The following is a 21,523-nucleotide window of genomic DNA, read 5'->3' on the forward strand; positions in this document are numbered from 1 at the left end:
TTATAGGTAATAATTATCGTGTTGAATACAATTGTGTTTTCACGTGACCTATCGCATGAATTCAAACCACGAGTTCTTCTCAAATGTTCATCTGACATACGGTAGAAAAAATATCGGTAGGTTGAGTTGATAGCAGTTGATAGCAGCTCTGAAAGCTGTTCGATCGCGCGTGTAGTCGCGGCAGGTCTGTCCTGCAGTGCGCCGCAGCGATGGGTTGTTATTGCTGGCCTCGACACGCGACAAGCGACACGTGGGAGCAGCATTGTTCCCCGCCGCCCTGACCCGGTGCATCGATTATGTTAAAAGCTTCGGCCTGCTAGAGCGCTGTCTTTGACGTCATCGCCGCTGTCCTGCCACTTGAAAACATGTCTTAATCCTACACCAAAGTTTTGCAATATACATGCTTAAATGAACATTGGGGGGGGGGGGGGAGGAGGGGTGACCTGCTTAGCATCTGCGTTCAACAAGGCACAAACTGTTTTAATTTTTGAGAAAAGTAAGAGTCGCTACTACGTTAAAACTGGTTCTAATGTAAACCTTCGAAAAAATTTAGAGCCACAAATTCTAAACATAGAATTTTTAGTAAACCGTGAGTCGAGGAACTAATTTTTTTTTTATACGGTACCAACCTACTAGTGTATTCCAATTGAGTAATTGACTGTATTATCTCCGTTCGTAACTTTTCGCTCTAACGAGTGTTTCGTTTTTGTGGTTTAATTTTTTTAAATTCATTTTATTAAATATAGTTGATCATACATGGACGAGTGTCCCTGAAATAGTCTACATGTTCTCGTTACAGGCTACAGATAAATCCACAGCGAAACAATACAACCCCCCCCCCCCCCATTTTTTTATCCCAACATTGGCATTCATCCTGTGGAGGATAACCGATCGACGGAAGCATGGCATCCGATGAAAGACTTCGACATCCGCTCCCGATACTGTAGCGTAAACGTCCTTGTCGCCACGCCGTCACGGATCACTCAACACAGGGCGCAACGTGTTACAAAGTAGCTCTGCTGGAGGGTCTGGCTTCGATCATCATTTAGACGTTACATCGCGGTCGTGTTTCAGTTTCTTTACTGCTCTCAGAACGGTGTTTGTGATTATCACAATTGAATTTTTGACAGTTTTTTTTTTTCAGATATGGAAAAAAAGATTTCAGGTACGAAGAATTAAGTTTCAGACTTTCCACTATTTAAATAAAGGACGCAGTATCGGTGGAAAGGTTTCACATCAATACAAAACCATGTATACCCGCGGACTAGTTAACGCACAGCATGGCTTCCGTACACTGGTTTGGGCGTTTTGTTGTTAAAATAGAGGACGCACACACTTCAAAATACTTGACTAAATGATCTTCCTTTTTATCTCGGGAGTCACCCGATGGTGTAATTTCACTTGCAGGTCTACATTTGTCTGAACATATTCTTGGAAACCTTAACTGTTTCATCGTTCCCGCCAAAAAGGTTCGCGCCCCATGACCTGGAGCGATGCGCCGTGCTGGCGGGAAGTAGGAAGACGTGGCACTTACAACGACGGCTCTCGGTTCAGTTACGGAACTCGTACCTGTCGGCACAGAGTGCCCGAACACGGTAACGGAACTGGGCCTCTGAACTACACGCACCAGCAAGCACTGCCGTTAGCCCGCGCAACCATGCTGCCTGGCTGCAGACACACGGCAGCTCGCGCCAGACTGGCGGCGAATCTTTTTTTGTCAGGAAATTAAACTTATAGGAAGGTGACGAAAGATTTAATTCTAGATAAAATACTGAAATAGAAAACTTCAAAAATCTTTAGCGGTTTTGAAGTGGGGCCTACACATTTTTTATTCTAGAGCTGTAATGATGTTCGATAGCTTAGTCAAATGGCCAACGGATAGGTTTCTTTAAGAGTTAAAATGTTGCTAGAGTACAATAAGTCTCATTGAGTCTCACTGAAAGCTTACTATGGAGAATATTTGGGAGTACGGTAAACAGTATAACTGGCTATACTGGTAATAGCATTTCAACCGAGATGTTATGGCTTGTATTCTACAAAATCGCAACGACTAGGCACAACTGAGATGCTCCTTTACATCTGGTATATATCCTCCCCCCCTCCCCGCAGTTAGGAAAAGATTTGCAAAATATTAGTGAAGACAGTATGTAACTGTGTAAGAAGCCACATCGTGTACGGCTACTACTGTAATCCCTTAAGTCAGTGTTTTCAGTGTCAATATATTTTTTTATTTTTTAAAAATAAGTTAATATTTTGGGAAATTCTTGCCAAACAAAAAAAAAACTTGTATCCGCCACTGATCTCTAAAATAAATTGTCTGAAGAATAAATTGACTTACAGAACATTTAAGGGGCTCGTCTAGTCAGGGATGTATCTTTGATAGTGAGGCCGGATGGTTAAGAGCGACGCCTCTAAGCACAAGCAGTCTCGTCGTGCGCAGGACAATTATGATGTTAGAGAGGTAACATAACATTGTATGGCGGGGAAATTAAAAAAAAAAGTATGTGCTTTTCAAGAATCTTTAATTTTTCATGCCTAAAATTGATTCTGAATACACGCGTTTCAGCCATTTCCACTTTTATAAAAATAGTTTAAATACTAAATTCGTAAACAAAACTACTCATCCACCCTCAGCGCATTCTCAAATGCTTTCCGTGCGCGATAAACAAGAAAAAAAAGTGCGAGTCCTTCAGTACTCGCCAGTCTAACCTCGGTACCAAGCAAATTCACGTGTAATGGCGTTCATGTTGGAAATACAATTTTTCAACAAGGAATTTGATTAAAATACTGCCCATCTTGGTCAAAATTTTTAAACAGTTAATACTTTTACAGTTTCCGCACACGTTAGAAGTTTTACTTCTATAGCATTAGATACTAAAATATTAACCGGAAACATTTTAAAACATATATTATAACACTAAGTATATATTTGTATGTTTTTTTTTCCATAACCGACTTGAGTCTGTAAATAATTACTACAAACAACCTTATTGAGTTGATTCAACTTTATTATATGATATTATAATCTGTTATTTAAAAAAAATTACAGTGACGATATTCGAACTTTGTCCCACGAGTTAAACAAGCGCGCAATTTACCGCTGTGCCACAGAGCCCGTTTACATATTGTAAGGATAATGAATAATACATATAACGATTGTAATGTCAGTTTTCTTAGGTATTTCAAAACTTGAGATTACTTTTTACCATGTCTATTTTAGTTAACCAAGTATATTCGTGCGTAGTTTTCACTATCATAAAAGATTCATTTGGTACATTCCATAATGTATACGTAAAGCGACTATGTACGGGTTTATGTCGATACACGTGGGTCCGCCATCTTTGTGTCACATTTCCGTTCATCGACTTCCGTTCCATTTCCACGGAATTACTCCTATACCAAATCCGTGTACCGCGAGCTGAGATGTTTACACATCAATAATGAACTACTCGTGATCAGTATGAACTGTAATAAAAGATGAAGCAGTGGAGACACACGCCGTCCAGGAAGAGAATAGCGGGTCTCCGAGCGCCCGGCGGAGGAGTTGGTGCAGGCAGCGCGCGGGGCGGCGTCCCTGGAGCGTGACGCCTCTCAGCTCGACTCGTGCGGACACCCGTGGGAACAGGCGCTCACCCGCCGACAGCATCACGGACTGGGACACTCGGGCATGTTTTGCCTAAAGGCGTTTTGCCTAATTTTAGGCAAAACGCCGTTTAGCAAAACGCAGTTAGGCAAAATGCCGTTAGGAAAATCTCCGTCAGGCAAAACGCCGTTGGCCAAATAGGAGTTAGGCAAAACGCCGTTAAGCAAAGCGCCGTTAAGCAAAGCGCCGTTAGGCAAAACGCCGTTAGGCAAAACGCAGTTAGGCAAAACGCAGTTAGGCAAAACGCTTTTTCCTCTTTTAGGCAAAACGCCGTTAGGCAAAACAAGGTTTTGTCATCATAGTAACATTTTAGGCAAAACGCCTTTAGGCAAAACGCCGTTTGGCAAATCGGAGTTAGGCAAATTGCCTTTAGGCAAATCGCCTTTAGGCATTCGACGTTAGGCAAAACGCCTTTAGGCGAAATTACTTTAGGAAAATCGCCATAACGAATTCATGTTTAGGCAAACCGCCTTTAGGCAAATCGCCTGTTAGTCGGACACTTCCTTTAGCAAACCACGCCTGCCTCCGTGAGCAGAGCTCCAGAAGAAGGAAAAAAAAAAACAATACATTCATTATTTCGGTCCATTTGCGTCTTAAGTATCGTAAAAAAAATCGAAAATAAACCAAAGAGAAAAATCTTACCGCACGGGGACTCGAACCCGCGACCCTCGCATTACGAATCCGAACTCTGGCCGCTGCGCCAACACTGCTTGGAAATTACGAACATATATTCCGTGCATTGACAGATTCACGACAACAATTTTATTTCCTAAACGCTTGGCCATCTTGTGTAACTTTCATTTCTAGTCAAACCCTACATTTTACTGTGAATCGGGACGGTATCGGTGATGAGTAGCCGATCTCCCATTTGTAGGATTTCAAGAGAAGTGAATTTAAGAATAAGAAAAGCATTTAAGAACACGCTGAGGGCGTCTGACTCATTTTTTTTTGAAATTGTAATTTTTAAGAGTGAAAATGGCTAAATCGCGTGTTTTCAGAATAGTAATTTCTAGGCATTAAACATCCGGAACAGATTCTTGCAAACACTCCAAGGACTTGTATTACACCTTTATCTTAATTTCTCCGCCATTTCATGTTATGGTTACCTCTGAAATCTCACAGTTGTCCTATGCACGACGAAGGCAATACCGCGCTAGAAGCATCAGAAAGCAGGGTAAATAAAATAAATATCAAGATGGCGGTTTAGGGCACAAATGTTTTTTCTTAGGTTTAGTTTTTTTCTAAAGCTTAGAGTATCCACTAATAAGAAAGTTCTCTCACGCAAGCTACGCAGTGGTGAATCTGTGACCTCTACTTTGAGCTGATTACCAATAAAACTGTCAAAAATCAGTGGCGTACGTAGAGATGTATCCCCTTCCCACCAGGTATCCTAAAAGATCTTATTACACCAACAAAAGGAAATAATTGTAAAGGAAACAGTTCACAAAGTGGTGCTATCCCCTCCTTACCCCTACCCCTCAGTGTACACTCCTGTCACACGTGTGTGTCATGGCCGGCGCATTTGACACAATGTTGAGATTATAATCTCGCAGAACTTCAAGGCACGAAGAGTTTGATAGCTCGTGTGTAGGAAATTTATGAATTGCCTCAAAAAAACTTCTTTACATGGAATAATGTAAACTCAAAGCACCTGGCTTTGTTGTTTACACTACAGCAAATTCCTACAGTTGTATTGGCAGTCAAGCACGTGTCTATCACATATAGTTAGAGACCGGAAAAATTCGCGATTACAAACACCTATAGGATAGACTCCATGATCCTCTATGCACTCGTGCAAATTACATCTGCTCATTGGTTACCGACTCTTAACACCTGTTCACTGGGATGATCGTGATTCGCAAATTCTTCTGTTAAAGATTTTTCATTGGCCCACAGTCCTTCAGATAAACTGTATGTAGCCCAATCACTGAAGCAAAATAATGTCAAAAGTATTTAGACTCTATCCTATCGCGAAATGAATCCGCGAATTTTTCAGGTCTCTACATATTGATATAGTCTATGAAGTGTGAGCGTGCAAGTGCAGGGCTGGTTCCCTGGAGGAGCCCGCCGACCTCGCCAAGTGCTTCTCACTGCCACGGTCGCGGTCAAGGCCTGCCGGAGGAGGGGCCGGGAGGTAGACATTGCGAGTCAGCTCTCGGGACGCGGGGTCGTCGAGAGAACCCAAGGACCCCTCCCCTCCCCCCATTATAGTAATTTTTCAAACCGCCGCGCCGCCACAGTTTAAAAAATATCGAAAGACTTAAAAAGTTACCGTGGCCACAAATGTAAACGTGACCTGGGGAAAAAAATTTCCACAAACTGTAAGGTTTAAAATGAATTTAATTAACAATATATTTGTAATTGTTGCATAAAAAAAATATTTCGGAACTCAACGGGGGCGTCGGGGATTTTGCCCCCCTTCCCACCTTCCCCCTCCTCCTGGTTCTACGCTCTCAACGCTGCAGGGACTTGCTGGAATCTGAGCCGAAAATGAGTCAGGATGTGTTGTTTCGGACGGATTTCTACTACTACCGTTACGAATTATGTCTCGACGGGACAACAATTACGTAGTCTGCTAAAGCGCACAGCCGACAACTGAAGAACCTCAGCGCTGCGGCCTGGCTTCTTCAAGTGCTCGCCCGGGATGTTCCAGCTGTCCTCAGGCGCAGACAGTTTGAAAAAAAAAAAGAAGGTGGCGTGTTATGCAGTTGAGGAGCTGGTGTTTTGATTGACGAGGAAATAAACCAGGATGCACGGGCCGTGTCTGCCAGCAGTCGGGCCGGGGAGGCAACGAGGCACTGCGCTGGCCGGGAGCTGGTGCGCGGGAGGAACAGCTGCTGCAGACGAAAATGGAACAAGACGCGGACCCGCGCCGGCTGACTGAGCCCCTCCCCCGTCGACACTGGAGTCTAACATGCGACTAGCATGTGCCCCGAGCGCTAAACTGCCAGATAAATTTTTACTATATATATATTTACTTAAATATTGTAATATTTGAACATGAAAAAAAATTGGTTGTCTGTAAAGTCGGTTTACGGACGATAGTTTAACGTGACAACATCATAACAAAACATTGATGAAATGATTGCATACTTTATGAATAAAATGGAATCATTTTTATTTTACTAATAAAAGAATAAATACTTGAAATTATACTAGTTATCATATTTTTAAAATGCAAGAATAATTAACCTTTATTGCCGAAATTGTTGTTGTAATAAGCAACGAAAACCACATTAACTTTTCACTTCACTTTATAAAAAGTCGAATGGAAGAGAGATAGATGCGGCGCAAGCGTACAATGAGTGTAACGGGACACAGCGTAACGGAACAATGTGCGTAACTGGACACTTTTTCGTGCGTGCAGCCGGCGTTCATCGATTTATTAGACGTTGTCACGTCAAAAAAATAGATATGTTGGAGGGCAGGTGAACGGAATTATTTGTGTTGAAAGATACATACAGGTATATCGTCAAATATTTAAAAACTGGCATTTGTCGCGTACCATCCAACTTACGATCTATTAAAAATGAAATCACGGCAAATAAATACATTTACCATCTTAAGTCGGATAATTTTTTTTTTGAAATAGTAAATTAATGTGTTGGCGAAATGAGGTGTTGTCGAGAAAGGTTTTGGTTTGGTTGGTTTGAAAAAAAAAGGTAGGGGAGTGTGGGCCGTCAAGATGAGAGTTCTTTTCCCGCGTGGAAACTAGTCTCGTTAGTCCCTGGTCACAAGAGACGAGGAGTGACGAGATGTGAATGGAGCTCTGGCGGAATGAAAGAAAAAGAGGGGGGATATCCCAGGATTTCAAATTCACGAAAAATCCTTCAAATTAAGTTGGGAACGCAACAACTTAAATTTTGGCTAATCTTTGCACTTTCTTTTTTTAACGTTTTGTGTATTTTTTAATAATTTATTCTTTGTCCACTTGGATTTTCGAAGGAGTCCATTAATAGCTTCCAAGGATATTTACCTGTGCCTATAAAGTTATTATTATTTTTTTTAAAATCCGTCTTTAATGGTCGTTTTCTGTCAGTGTAAATGGGCTAAAATTTTGTTTTCACAAACGGTTAAATTCATTTAAGCTAAGTTACTTCGACTTCACTTGCCGCAGTTAATTTGTGTGAAAATTAACCTCGTTTCAAACACTTATTTTGTAGGTGTTTGTCGACAACTCATTTTTAACTATGGTTGTGAGAGTGCGGTAACAAAATAAACTGTTTATAATACCTATAAAATAATCTACAGTTCTGACGTATAAAAATACAAAAGCCAAAGTTATCCACGCATATATTCGACCCTACCCACTTCTCCATAGTTTAGACCCGAACTTCGCAAATATACATAGTACAAAACGGAAATTCCTGTTTAAAAAAAAAGATGGCTGCAAAATTTTGTTCGATCGGTATAGTAGGTCTGACGCAGATGTACTTTTTTTTTTTTGTTTTAAGCTGTCTGAAGAAGAAAAAAATCATATAATTAACGCATACTTTTTAACTACATCACACCCGAGGATTTTAATGTTTCGTCAAAAATGTAAAATGGGAGAAGCGGGGTGCATAAATATTGAAAAGTGTGTAGATATTTCGAGCCATAGTACATTTACACAAATTATACATAAATGCATTCATAAATATAAACATTTGTTTATTGCGATATATTAGAACCATTTTATACTAACGAGCTCATTAAAAAAAAAGCGAAAGTACGAATTCATAGCGGTATAAAGATTGTGTAATCACAAGCTTTATGTTGAAGAAAAAACGTTAATGCAGCGTTGTGGATCGTAAAATGTAAACAGAGCTAGTCTGGGCGCATGTTTACAGCATTTGGTTATCATCAGCGTGGCTAGCAACCTTCCAGAGCAGGATTGTGTACTGTTCATCGCTGTATACTTAATACAGTTCGACATGCGTTGAAATGTAAGACGTTTTGGCATGTCATGTTGCTGCCATTGACTTAATGGCAATTGTTTTACCGTCTGTACTTAACCCTTTCTTAAAGCACTACCGGTTTTTATATCCACCCATGAAATTTGGTAAAATAGTTATTATTTTTTTTTATTGTGTGGTGCGATTAGATTATATATTCATTTAACGGTTTTGACTGGCACGCATGTCACTTATCTGTAATTATAGCCCGCCCTTTTTAAACAAGCATTTCTGGTATCAAAGGAAAGAAGCAATCAGTTCAGAAGTTTTCAATTAACTAATCAATCCGCTTTCTCCAAGATAGTTTAAAAGTTATCCTTATCCCTATATAGAAGCTCAGGGATTACGAAACTTGCTGGCGAAAAGGCATTACAAACTCCAAGACGCAGGCTAAGGCATTGCTGAACGCGCTGGCATATGCCAAGTTAGACCAGATTTTAAGGCGATTCATCGATTAATTAAAGCTAGAAATTTAAGTTTAATGAAAATCGGTTACGAACGCAATTAGTTATTCCGCTTAGTCAATATAGGTCTAACACTTTAAACTCTAAGGAAAAATAAATAAATATAGACTTTGTAAGAAAATTTTTTTGTACATACATTGGTCACCAAGTAAGAGCTCTATTAGTAAAGGGATATGATTCATAACCAATTTTAATAATTAAATATTTCAATGTTAAATGTTATTGTGAAACTTTTTGTAAATCTGTTCAACGATAGTCTTTCAGTGATACGCACATGCACACATATTAGATGTGAGGTGGGAAGGAGGAGCTACATCCCCCCCCCTTTTCCTGAAATTCTAAAAACAATAGAGGGATCTCTGTAAAGGGGCTATATGTTATTTTGGGCGATTCAAGGTGGCTGTTACAACGCCTGGAACTACAAACTCCATAGGGAGTGATAGCATGTTGATAATGATAAAGTAATAATTGTTCAAACCCCTATTGACTTAAGGTTTTTGAATACACAAATTATAATTTTGCTTATTTTTCAAATCCCCTCTAGAAAAAAAATCCTGTATCCGCCACTGGTAAACAGTATGTATCTACAAATAAGAAACCTCGTTTTCGAAGTAAAGGAAACATACATTGATGGTTATTCCGGGTTTCGAATCTACCCATTACTTATATAAGAATAATTTTATGAATTTATGTTAAATATGTTTATTGCTTCATCTAATTATATGCTTTGAGGCTCCAACCTTTTTGTTTGGTAGGCATAGTAAAACTATAATTAAAAATAGTGGCATTTTTGGACTTGCTAGTGTAGACGATCTCAATGTTTTTAAAACCTGTAATGACAGTGCTAAGGTCACCAATACCAGTGCATTATATGATACAACAATTATATGAAAAAAAAAAAAAATTATTCCTGCTTTGGTACAGTTTACAAAATATTTGTTAGTACAAGCCAATTCAAAATCATTACTCACACATTTAGAAGTTGCTAGCAGTAAAGTGGCTCTCATGTTGCAATACATTTACTGTGGCGGTTCTTATCATACATGCGTACAAATAGCCGATGAAAACTTTCTATAGTGAACCAAAACCGGAAGAATTTAAATACAGTGTCATTTGTCTATTATATCTACCCAATTTAGTACAAGCTGTGGTTACGAAGATAAGACTCTTGACACAAAGAGGTAAAGGTAATGTTGGCGATTGTAAAGAGAGCTATACAACTCTACAATTATTTCCAATAGTATTGTAATGCGGGGTTGGTTTCAAAGAGCAGTCTGCAGGCGAAAAGTGGACATGAGGAAGATTTTAGATGTGGGACCATCAACGTGAGAAATGATTAGGGTGACAGGTGACTTAATACATCAAGACTTAGGACTGTTAACATAGTTAAATGTGCATGGTTTAAGCGGTTTATTTAGTTCAGTAAGTGTCGAACAGTCGCACTGGAAGGAACACAATGCAAACGGGGGGAAGGGGGGGGGGTTACATACAGCCGCACAAAGGTCCGAGTCAAGACACTGACATCAAGCGTCATGACAGACACGTCCGAAGAGACGTGGCCTGCTCCTATCCTTGCTTCCTGCTTCGGACATTAGTGTTTTGGAAGGTGCTAGAACATAAGTCACGTGGAAGCAAATATTAATGTGTGACAAAAACTTACTGCTAACAAACTCACGTAATGCACAACATATATAAATTATATTTACTTTAATGTGATAAACTCTCAGCGGTGATTGCATCCTTCAATTGGTGCCTGGTTTCCTCAGTAGCGTTTAAAACTTTTCATGAGGTTCTCGATGTGTGTTTGGATTAATTTGATTGAAACTGTGAAATGCGATCGGAAATTGAAGCTAGGACGTATGCCCCGAGTTGCGTACATTTTAAGTTGAACTAGAGAAGCCATTTTCTTGATTTTTTGTTATTTAAATCTAGCCCAAATATAAATTAAAATGTTTTCACTTTTAAGGAGTCATTTCGTCAACTGATGAAACTACACATGTCGCAGACACTGTTTCACTGTCACTTAAGACTTTCGTCATGTGTTGTCTGACTTGATGCATTTGATGTGCGGCCTGCCTTAGTATCACATATGTGGCTATGTCATAGTATAACCTAGGTAATGTAATCCTAAACCCTCCTGTACATAACCCGACTAATTTTTCACGAGAGGAGCACATAATAGAAAAAAAATGCGAAAATGGATTTTGAAGTTCTGGCACTGTTTTTCTAATGATTAATAAAAATGGAATTAAAATATAGGTATGAAATGCTTTTCTGGTAATTTACAGTTAACGGTTTATTAGGTTAGCTACATTAAAAATAGTGATAACGGCTAGTTAGGAATTACCTAACCAACTGCGCACTTCTACAGTATTTCCAAAGTTGCTAACTAACCTAAGCTGCCGTAAAAAACGGAATAACTTAAAAATCATTGCCATTTTAGAGAATCACTAGAAAAAAGTTACTGAATAAAAAAATAAATTTTCTGATTTTTTTGGGCGTGTTCCTCCTAAACAATTACCCAATGCATATGAACTATTTCATTGACGTGAGGAAAAGCTAGTATTTTTTTAATGAGGCCCTGGACGGTCCATAGTTTGATCAAAAGATTGAGTCAATCGATTGATATGCGCTTCAACCAACCCGTCAATCAATCCGTAAATATTTTGGTCAAAACTCATTCGTAGTGGAGTTTCCGTGCGGAAGCTCAAGCGTCAAACTGGTTCCTAGACGCTCAGTCATGCTTGATTCAAAGCGACTACACTTTGCTATATTGGATGACTGACCGTCTAGGGCCTACCTTAATCAGACAACACTACGGCAGTGAGGTGCGGACCAAGGGTTACGGAACTTTAACCACGACTTTTCTCAACAATATCATTAACTTCAGAGTAGTTTCGGTGTAACGTCAAAGAGCTGTATATAACTAACATCCACGAAAGTTTTATGGCAAAACAGCTAGACGCCACGCACATTCGACGTGGCGTGTTTTAAGTGTTGATGATGGGGGTCACCTGGAGTGCGAGCCAGTATAGTCCCTGCTTGTCTGTGTGTTAAGGCCCTCGCCCACCCGGGCACATAACACGGTGCGCAGAACTTCAGGAAAAATAACGCGATTTGATATCCGAGTAGGGTCTGTTGACGAAAATCATTTAAGAATTCGCTGATGGCCAATAAGTAGTTTTGTTTCCGGATTTAGTCTTTAACAATATTTTTAGAATAATTAAATTATCTTAAAGGCGGAGTAATTTTTTAGACGCAAAACCAACGGTACAGATACTTAAAAGCACTTAAAGAGACTTGCATTTACCCATTTATCTTCACTTCTGCTCTATATAAGGTTACGGTCACCGCTCCAATTTCATAGTAGTTCTATGCACGACGAGAAGACTGCGCACCAGTTCATAGCCTTGCGCTTAGAGGCGACACCGCGTTAGAAGCACCAGCGAGCGTCGCACATTATCATCCCGCCTCACTGACAGATACACCCATGACTAGGTGTGCCCCTTAAGTAGCTGCAAGTTTTTCGGTTAGTTAACACTTTCGAAAAGCCTCGTTTGATGTGTTTCTACTGCCGGTTGTCTCTTGTCTCGTCGTGTTCGGCAGCGAGGCTGCACAGTAGAGATGGCTCCGGTCTGGCCATCCTCATTGCTCTAGGCAAACACAGAGATGATTCCCTACTCTAGGTGGTGACAAGAGTCCCTTCCAAACTGGTCTGGTTAATGACCTCGCTGTCGACGGGACAAATCCTAGAGACACACGGACTTCAAAGATTACATCAAACTGTTAAACAATTAGAAACTAACGAATGTAAACTCTCAATAATTTGAAAATGAACAAACATTAAAATGGTCGTCCGTGCTGCGCGAATTCATTCCGAGGTGGACGCTTGACAGTTGTTTGTTATATTTAGTGTGTGTGAGGAGCCAAGTTTGTTTCTTTGACTTAATGTTTGATAAACACCCCGTCCCCTTTTTTTTAAAAAAAAAAAATTTCATTGTTTGGTTGGACTAGCTATTTTTCGATTGCACATTGCGACAGAACTCAGTTTTAATGTCTCACTAGATCTTTCGCGCGAGGGTAAATTTTTATTCGCAAATCTCGTTTGTCAGCGTTTATTAATTTATTTTAATCCTAATGCAACAGAAAGTTTGCTTTTTAAAACAATATAGAGTAATTTTTTATTGAAACTTCAACGACCAGTCATTGGTATTTTGGAGTGCTGGTAGCCAGACTGAGGCACCAACCAGTGGCGGCTCTAAGAATTCCTAGGAAAATTGAAGAAAAAAAAATCTTTAAAACATTTTTAATCCCACCTGAAACTTAAGTTTCGAGATTTGTTTTACTAATTTGTCTTAAAAATGTTGATATCTTTTTTTTTATGTTAAATTAATTACACTTGGATTTGATTGTATAAATTTTAACGATCGAATTTCGATTAAATTACGTCATTTAAGGGAATACAAATTTTGTAAGTTTTTCTAATGTGAGATCATTAAAACTCAAATTTATTTATATCGAGATGTATTGACCAGCACTTTAAATTATTTTTCCAATTGCAATTTAATTATCTCTTGCCATTACTGTCAATAACGCTTCACATAAAAATAGACAAAATAAAAGGAAAATGAAAACGAGGGAGTTTGGAGCCTGGCACCGGGCAGCACGGAACACCTACCTTGTGGGCGGCGGGGGTGGCGGAGGCGGCGCCTCGCTGCTGCGGCGCGTCTGCGGCCATGCCGCCCCACGGTCATCCCAGCGCGCGACGCCCACTCCTCGACCCGGCAGACGCGCTCCGCGACTGGCCTGGTGTCTTCCCCCGGCCGCAGTGCCGCCCGCGGCCGCCGACAGCGCTCCGAGCAGCGCGCCCGCGCACACGCTCCACACACACACACACACACACACACACACACACACACACACACACACACACACACACACACACACACACACACACACACACACACACACACACACACACACACACACACACACACACACACACACACACACACACACACACACACACACACACACACACACACACACACACACACACACACACACACACACACACACACACACACACACACACACACACACACACACACACACACACACACACACACACACACACACACACACACACACACACACACACACACACACACACACACACACACACACACACACTCCTCCGCGGCGTAGCTTGCTGTGCGCGGGGCTCTGGGTTAGAGTCCCGGTTATCTACGTACGGACATTTGATAGATGATATGTTAATAAAAGTCGTCTAAGAAAATGCATCTAGTGCTGGTTGTGGGCGGAAACCGATAACCACTCAACCAATAATAATAATAATAATAATAATAATAATAATAATAATAATAAAACTCTTCCACTTTCGCCACAGTACGTTATGCTCGGTGGGGCTCGTGGCTATTTCCATTATTTTCTTCGTGCAATTTTTCTTCTGAGAATACTACGGATTAATAAATACGTTGCCAAGTACCAGGACCTTCGTGTGTGTGTGTAAAAAAAAAAGGGGGGGGGGGGCTATAATTCCCGGGGCCCTAGCGCCATGGGAGGGGGTTATGTTTCGAGATTTTTTCTGTCACGGTTCATTCTGATAGGACGCTCATTACAAGTCTATTGCTTATAACATTTATTGGAAACCTTACAATTACAAGTTGTGCGATACGTGTTTATCACTCATCACTATTTATGTTCACGGTAGTTTACATTATTTGTATTAATTTTATTTTTAACGATATGTTTTGAAACGTCAGGAGGATCCCGTAGTTTTTTTTTTTTAGACGCTCCTGCTGAGTATTAAAGGTATAAATTGTATATACAGTTAATTCAAACTACAAAATGTTGAGCGTTTTTTTTTTCGGAAACAAAATTTGAACTCCAATAATTCCCCCTGGAGTTCCTATTAGCATTTCACTAGAACAATTGCCTTGCGACAGTATTCACAGCAGCCCACACTTCGTTTGGGGCAGTTACGGTTTCTGGGTACGATGGAGTGAATTGAAAATTTAGCTTTCTTGACTTCAAGATTCGTGGCAGTAAGTTTGTTTGACTCGTACTGCGTGTGACGAGTGCTGGGGAGAACGGTTATGTTATACATGCAAGCTGTCTGCTGTCGCTACATCGAATCGTGGCGCCTTGCAGGCGTCCATGCAAGAACTGCACAAGTCACGTTAGTCATGCGCGTTCAGTGTGGCAAAGAAGCTGAAGATATTCAGCCAATACACACTGTAAGAAAACATTTAATTGAAAGTACGGAAATTACTGGCAGAACATTATCAGTGTTTCGTCTTATCAACTGACATGCCGTTCAAAAACAAACCTTTACGGAAATTGTCTAGGCTATATAATAAGTATTTTATGAAGTATTTTACTGAAAGTTTTATTTTCCTGGTGAATCTACCGCACCTTGTATGAACAATGTAAAAAAAAAGTATGAGTGGTTTGGATTTGAATGCGAACAAAAGGCCTAATTACATGTTGAGATTATTATATTACATGATTGCAAATAGCACATTTTGGCAGTTTTGTCACAGATTGGAGGTGGTTTGAGTTATTTGTGCCCCGCTCTTATTTCAAGACTTAAGTGTATTTTGGAGTGATTATTTGAGCTGCCAATGGAAGCTAAGAATAATTCGTCAAGCTTCACTCATATCGCGAAGGCAAAAGCTATCTGAAATACGTAAATGTTCTGTTTTTTGTACGTTTATTCGGCATTATGGATTCATTCACTTTAAGTTTTAAAAAAAATCTAATTTACTAAGTTTCAGTAAGTTATAAAAATTACTAGCAGAATTTTTTGTTATGAAACCAATTTTTTTAGTTATAATAAAACTACTAGGTTATGTAATACTATAACATTATAATGAATAAAAGCTATCCTTAGATTTTGAAACAATTAAATAGTGTCACCTGTTTTCCACCTCCCTATACACTTCACTCATGAATTGAATAATGAATTAGCTTGCAATATAACGCGTTTGTCGAATTTTTCATCACTAAGTCGAATGGATTGAGTCATTTTGAGCATTGTTGCATAGGAAAAAAGCATTTGCACCCGAGCACTTGATGGCAGTGGTGTGAACCTCCTGAATATTTGTAGTATTGTCGGCTAAGTTGGAGCGTTTCACAGCCTGTGTGGGCGTCGTTGAAGTATGTACTGATTCGAAACGGACGCAATTTTATTTTTAAGATTGTTTTGAGAAGAAGGACCGCGATGACTTTCTGTGACCTCTCCAAAGTCCAAAAATTCATATTCAGGATGTTCTGTCTCCATTGGAACGCTGGCACTATCTTAGATCGATACATCCACCAGAGTTTCATATACACATAAGGTTCTTAAAGCGAAATTTTCATTTCTATTAACGTAAATCTTCAACACGCGTGAAAAATTGTTTTTTTTTTTTTTTTGGTTATATTTAGGAACTAAAAAGGGCTGCTATTGCAGCATTTACCCTGAGAAACAACATGGCACTGCGACCTCAGGTGTTTGTGTCTGCACACGCGCGCAGGTTGCTGAGCAGGTAGCGGAACTGCAGGATGGCCGTCAAATGGGGTCGCAGCAGCACTCAGCCAGCCTCGGCGGCTGTTCACGGGCTTCTTTGTGGTCGCGCCTGTATTTATGCGTTTTTGAATTCTCTTCCTAAAAAGAATAGGAAGCACACTCGTCGTGCATACCAAGTGCACGCTATTCACTTACACGTAGTTACTGAAAACACAAACGAAATACGGAAACTAAACCACCCATCGGCCCTAAATGCTTTTCTCTAACATACATTACTCTAATATCTCACGCATTTTCTTTAAGCGTGGTTCATTTCTGAAGCTCTGCACACTGTATGCGTGCCCAATTAGGCGGGGCCCTTAATTAAGACTCGCGACTGATAGTGAGCACAATAAGTGCACTTAAGCAGATATAATAATCCTGTGAATGCAACATTTTCAAAGCAAGAATTTTTAAGTTGTAATGTTGCAGACTACAATTAAGTCACAACGAGGTTGGACAATACAATCGGTTTAACTTTGCCCTTATAGTAGTGAATTTGACAGACTTTAAAAGTACCTTGCTGGAAACTTCACTGTCTTAACTTCATTCAGTCTCTTACAAAAGCACTCCAAACATACATGAGTATTGTGCTGTTCAACGTGGTACACTCAGTAGCCTGAGCATAAAGCAGTTTTTCTAGGCACGTGTAAACAAGAAAGTGCACTGATTGTTTCGCTGAAGTGGCGAGGGCTGAGATGCGCGGTGTACCTTACGAGCACCTAGCTGGCATCCAAGTGGCTCGAACCTTTTCATTTCGAGTCTTGGCTGTGCACTGGATGTCTGACCGTCGGTTATGTCGTCAGGGCTTGTGGCTGGTGGGTCAGAGGTAGAGGTGGGTTGGGACAGCAATTTTCGGTATCAGTCCCAACCTGATACTGATACAGTAATGTACCTAGGTACAAGTCTCTGATACTTCTGTATCAGACGGTCCCAGGAGGCAACAAAGCTCCGCGTCCGCAGACCGTGCGACCGGAAGGAGAATCTGATACATTATTTATCACGCCTGGTAATTCTCTTCCTCTGATACTCTCATGCCCGCCTGATACAACCGGTATCAATCAGTTCAACATTCACTGCAGTTAGTCCTGGCCGTGTATCACCATGTTGCGGGCTGTCATGCTTTGTAGTTAGTATCTTTATAGTGAAATAAGGAATGGATAAGTGCACGAAAAAGACTTCATTTGTGTGGAATTTTTTCACGGAAAATAATGAGTTTGCTAATTGTAATTTGTGTAAACAAAAACTGAGTTATAAATCATCGACTAATCTGAAGAACATTTGAAAAAACATTGATATAGTATGCTCACTAATGTAGGTACCTATCTGTTTTTTTATTTTTTATTTTTGATAAAATCGTGAATTTTTAATGTATAAAAACACTAGTTACTAATTGTTTTCGAAAAAAGAAAGTCCATATGTTGATTACATCTGTTATTAGTGTCAACTGAGAATTTATTTGCATTTTCATAGCTGTTAGGTGCACAAATATAAATATTATATCTTGTATTAATGTACTTTTTAATATTAAAATTTCATTAGTTTTATTATTGAACGAGACGGTGCACGCACTGCGCACTGAGCGTACTTTGAAGTAGGATAATAAACAAAACGACTTGTAACCAGGGCTGCCACTCTGATATTCATGAAAAACCTAGATAACCTACAAAAAAACCCAGACACATGGGTAAAAAACCCAGATGCGTCTAAAATGCTATCGTTGAAAATGTTTGCGTACTAATTCAAAAATATAAACATAACTGGTTTTAATATAAAACAATTAATTACCTTACAAGACTGAAAACGGTTAAATACAACCAATACAAGAAAATTACACTGCAGCAAAATGGCTGTATAAGTAATTCTTGAACCAGCACATAAAAATAAAAAACCTACAAATATATACATGACAAAACAAACACCATCACTGCATTCTTTAAACCGGTAATTGTTTTTATAAAACTGCATCATGTACGTTAGTCTTTATTCAGAGTCTGATTCTACAAGATTGGTTTGAAGGTTAATTGTTGCATTGGTTTTGTGTTCTGCAAGCCTCTTTGAAGAATGTGTCTAATTTAATATTCGACTTAGCTTCTTGAAAACTAGTTTTGTGTTTATATGTATTTTTGTGTGTGAAACACATAGACTTGTTTGCATTTATCAAACAGATATTGCAACAGATACAGTAGCTACTACCTTTATTATTGTTTTAGGTATAAAAATAATTAAAATTATAAAAAACCTAGAATTGTTGGAATTCATTATTTAAAAACCCAGAAACCCAAACACCATTGGAAAAACCCAGATCTGGGTGGAAAAACCCATGAGTGGCAGCCCTGCTTGTAACAATATCGCTTTGCGCCTCTCCTTCAAGGCTTCAACGCCTTCCCCTGCGCTTCCTCCCCTACATTCTTTCCCTTCTTTATCCCTTATTCGTCGTTCCTGCTCCCTCCCCTTTCACAAGCTCCGCCCAAGTGACCGTCATCTGCGATCGGGTACTGCGCTCATTGGCCGTGGTGTTGTTCCAGGTGAATTCTGAACTGATACTAAAGTCTCTGATACTTTTCAAGTGTACTCGTTTGCCGTTCCTGATACAGGCGCGTATCAGTGCCAAAGTATCAGGTTGATACTTTTCGACCCACCTCTAGTCAGAGGTCCCAGATTAATTTTCAGAACGAGATAGGAGAGATTATAAGTTTCTTTTTTTATTTATAAAAATAGATATTTTATATGTATTTATTTATTTAAACGAGCAATTTAAAGTATAAAGTTTTATGCAGTGATCGGAATAGTTAGAGTTTACCGATTCGAGTTTACATACATATACAAACAATATACGTTATATATATGTGTGTGTGTTTGTGTGTTCAGAACGGGTCGGGAATTTACCAGTTGGAGATTTGAGGGAGATTATCTTCCTGGGTACAGGTCTGGGTGTCCATACCGCGGAAGGCAGTCGCAAACCGCCGTAGAATCACCTCTGCAGCGCCGCGGCTTCCACACCGCGCCGCTACCCTAGGTCACCTCGGTCGGGCTCGAGCGACAAGAACTCGTCGTGTACCGGAAACGCGCTGCAGGAATGCGTGGTGAGGGGAGAGGGGGTTCGCCTTGTCGAGTAGGGACGTGCTGAAGCAGCCTGCGCCTCCTCTGGTGTCAGGCTTCTGGGAACGGCCGCGTGACTGCCACCTCGTGAAACGTCACACCGCGAGCAAGTGCGCTCTCGCCGCCACAGCTGCGTGGCGCGACATTCCGTCCTGGCGTGGCCCACGCTCCCCAACTTCTCAAACCCCACAATTTAAAAGAAAAAAATATTCAAATACTGTAGCCATTAACCAGTGGCGCCAATCTATATGATTCTCAAGGAGGGGGGGGGGGGGGGCGTGAAAATTCCCCGAGAGTTCTGCACGTGGGTTTTAACCGACTCAAGTCATCGCTGGATGAGTGCCCATATTCTGGCCTTTAAGCATGCAATATGCAGAGAATATTTAAAATATACCGAAACACGCTTCACAGACACGATTTTACAAGCATAAGCGGGCCCCCTTCAGAGAGGGACTTCTCAGTTCCAGGAGGGACCCCGGGCCCTCGTGGACTATGCCCTTGGTCATAACTGTGTAAACGTGATCGGCGCGTGTCGCAGTACTTGTAATGTTACCAGTGAATGTCATTAGCAGTAGACTTGCAGTTGATGTCCTACTATTAGAATAAATTAAGAGAGAATATATATATATATATATATATCGAAACTCAATCGGGTTCCAGGGATTTTGCCTCCCCCCTCCCTCATTTCTCGTAAGCCCTGCTGTGTTTTCAAGTTTTCAACCTTCCAAACAATGGGAATATTAGCGGCGTTCACAGACAATCAGTACATTGGCCACTGATGTATAGTCTTCAGCTTTAATTTGTTTGCAACAGTCCCAACTACTGCCAACGATTATGCACAGAAAGGGTTAAAGGTAAACAGGACGGGTCTCCCAAGATGTAGACCACCTGTAACCTGACACAGTTTCCATTAATAATGTAGTTGCAAATAAACCATTAGCACTCCGGGATGTTCGAGGTCATGTTTGAAAATAACTTTGTTTTCAGTCGCACCTAACAATGAACTCATTTAAACATGGAAGACGAGAATCAATAGATAGCTACTTCAGCAACTTAGAAAGGTTACGTCTAACATTAGGAACTCTGTTATTGTGGCTGATCTGGCTGTTCGGAAGTCCATCGCAGGCATGAACGTAGTAAACGGGATGAAATAAAAATGTGCAATTTCCATTTATTATGCATTGCTTTAACTGAAAATTGAAAATGATGTTTAAAATTTTGCAGATGTATTTAAGTGAATGATAGCAGCGAGAGGTCGCCTAAGTTGAGAGTTTGAGACCCTATTTGCTATGGCTCGAATCGATAAACGGCGATATTCGTTAAGAATATGAAATTCACTTAATAATAATGGAATACTACGAATGCTTCCATAAATATGTTACGCCACTGTTTGCCGTATCGTTTTGGTTAGTATCGAAGCTTTATGATAGCGGACACTGTATACAGTTATGTCAGTCGCCATCATTGTTTTCCACACAATTAAAAAAAAGGGGGCGTGACTATGTCATGGATACGGCCGTGTGTTGTACGTGAATACGTGTACGTAACAGGTAATATTTTCTATACAAAATATAAAATACACTATTTTATGTATGTTATAATCATGTTTGAACACTAAGAAGTCTCGTATAGGCCGATATTATGTATTTTTGATTATAAATATTTTTATTTTAACACCATATATATTCACTGTAACTATTTTGCACTAATGTTTTATATATTCAATCGATGGATTTTGACGAGATCCTGACGGTTTAAACTCAAACGAACGTCGTAGCTTCTCCGAGTCAAAAGTTATTCCAAATGG

At 40.1% G+C, this 21,523-nt stretch overlaps 1 protein-coding gene across 1 annotated transcript in view; it reads right to left on the reverse strand.

The window, feature by feature from the left end:
- The window catches only part of LOC134530503 (carbohydrate sulfotransferase 9-like), a 47,012-nt gene extending 33,005 nt beyond the window's left edge, over nucleotides 1-14,007 (reverse strand). Inside the window, exon 1 of the mRNA XM_063365370.1 lies at nucleotides 13,720-14,007. Coding sequence (XP_063221440.1) covers nucleotides 13,720-13,779 — 60 coding nt within the window. The 5' untranslated portion in view covers nucleotides 13,780-14,007. The remainder of the gene's footprint in view (nucleotides 1-13,719) is intronic.
- Nucleotides 14,008-21,523: the final 7,516 nt, after the last annotated feature.

The sequence above is a fragment of the Bacillus rossius genome, chromosome 3 (genome assembly GCF_032445375.1).
Source record: "Bacillus rossius redtenbacheri isolate Brsri chromosome 3, Brsri_v3, whole genome shotgun sequence".
NCBI lineage: Eukaryota > Metazoa > Arthropoda > Insecta > Phasmatodea > Bacillidae > Bacillus > Bacillus rossius.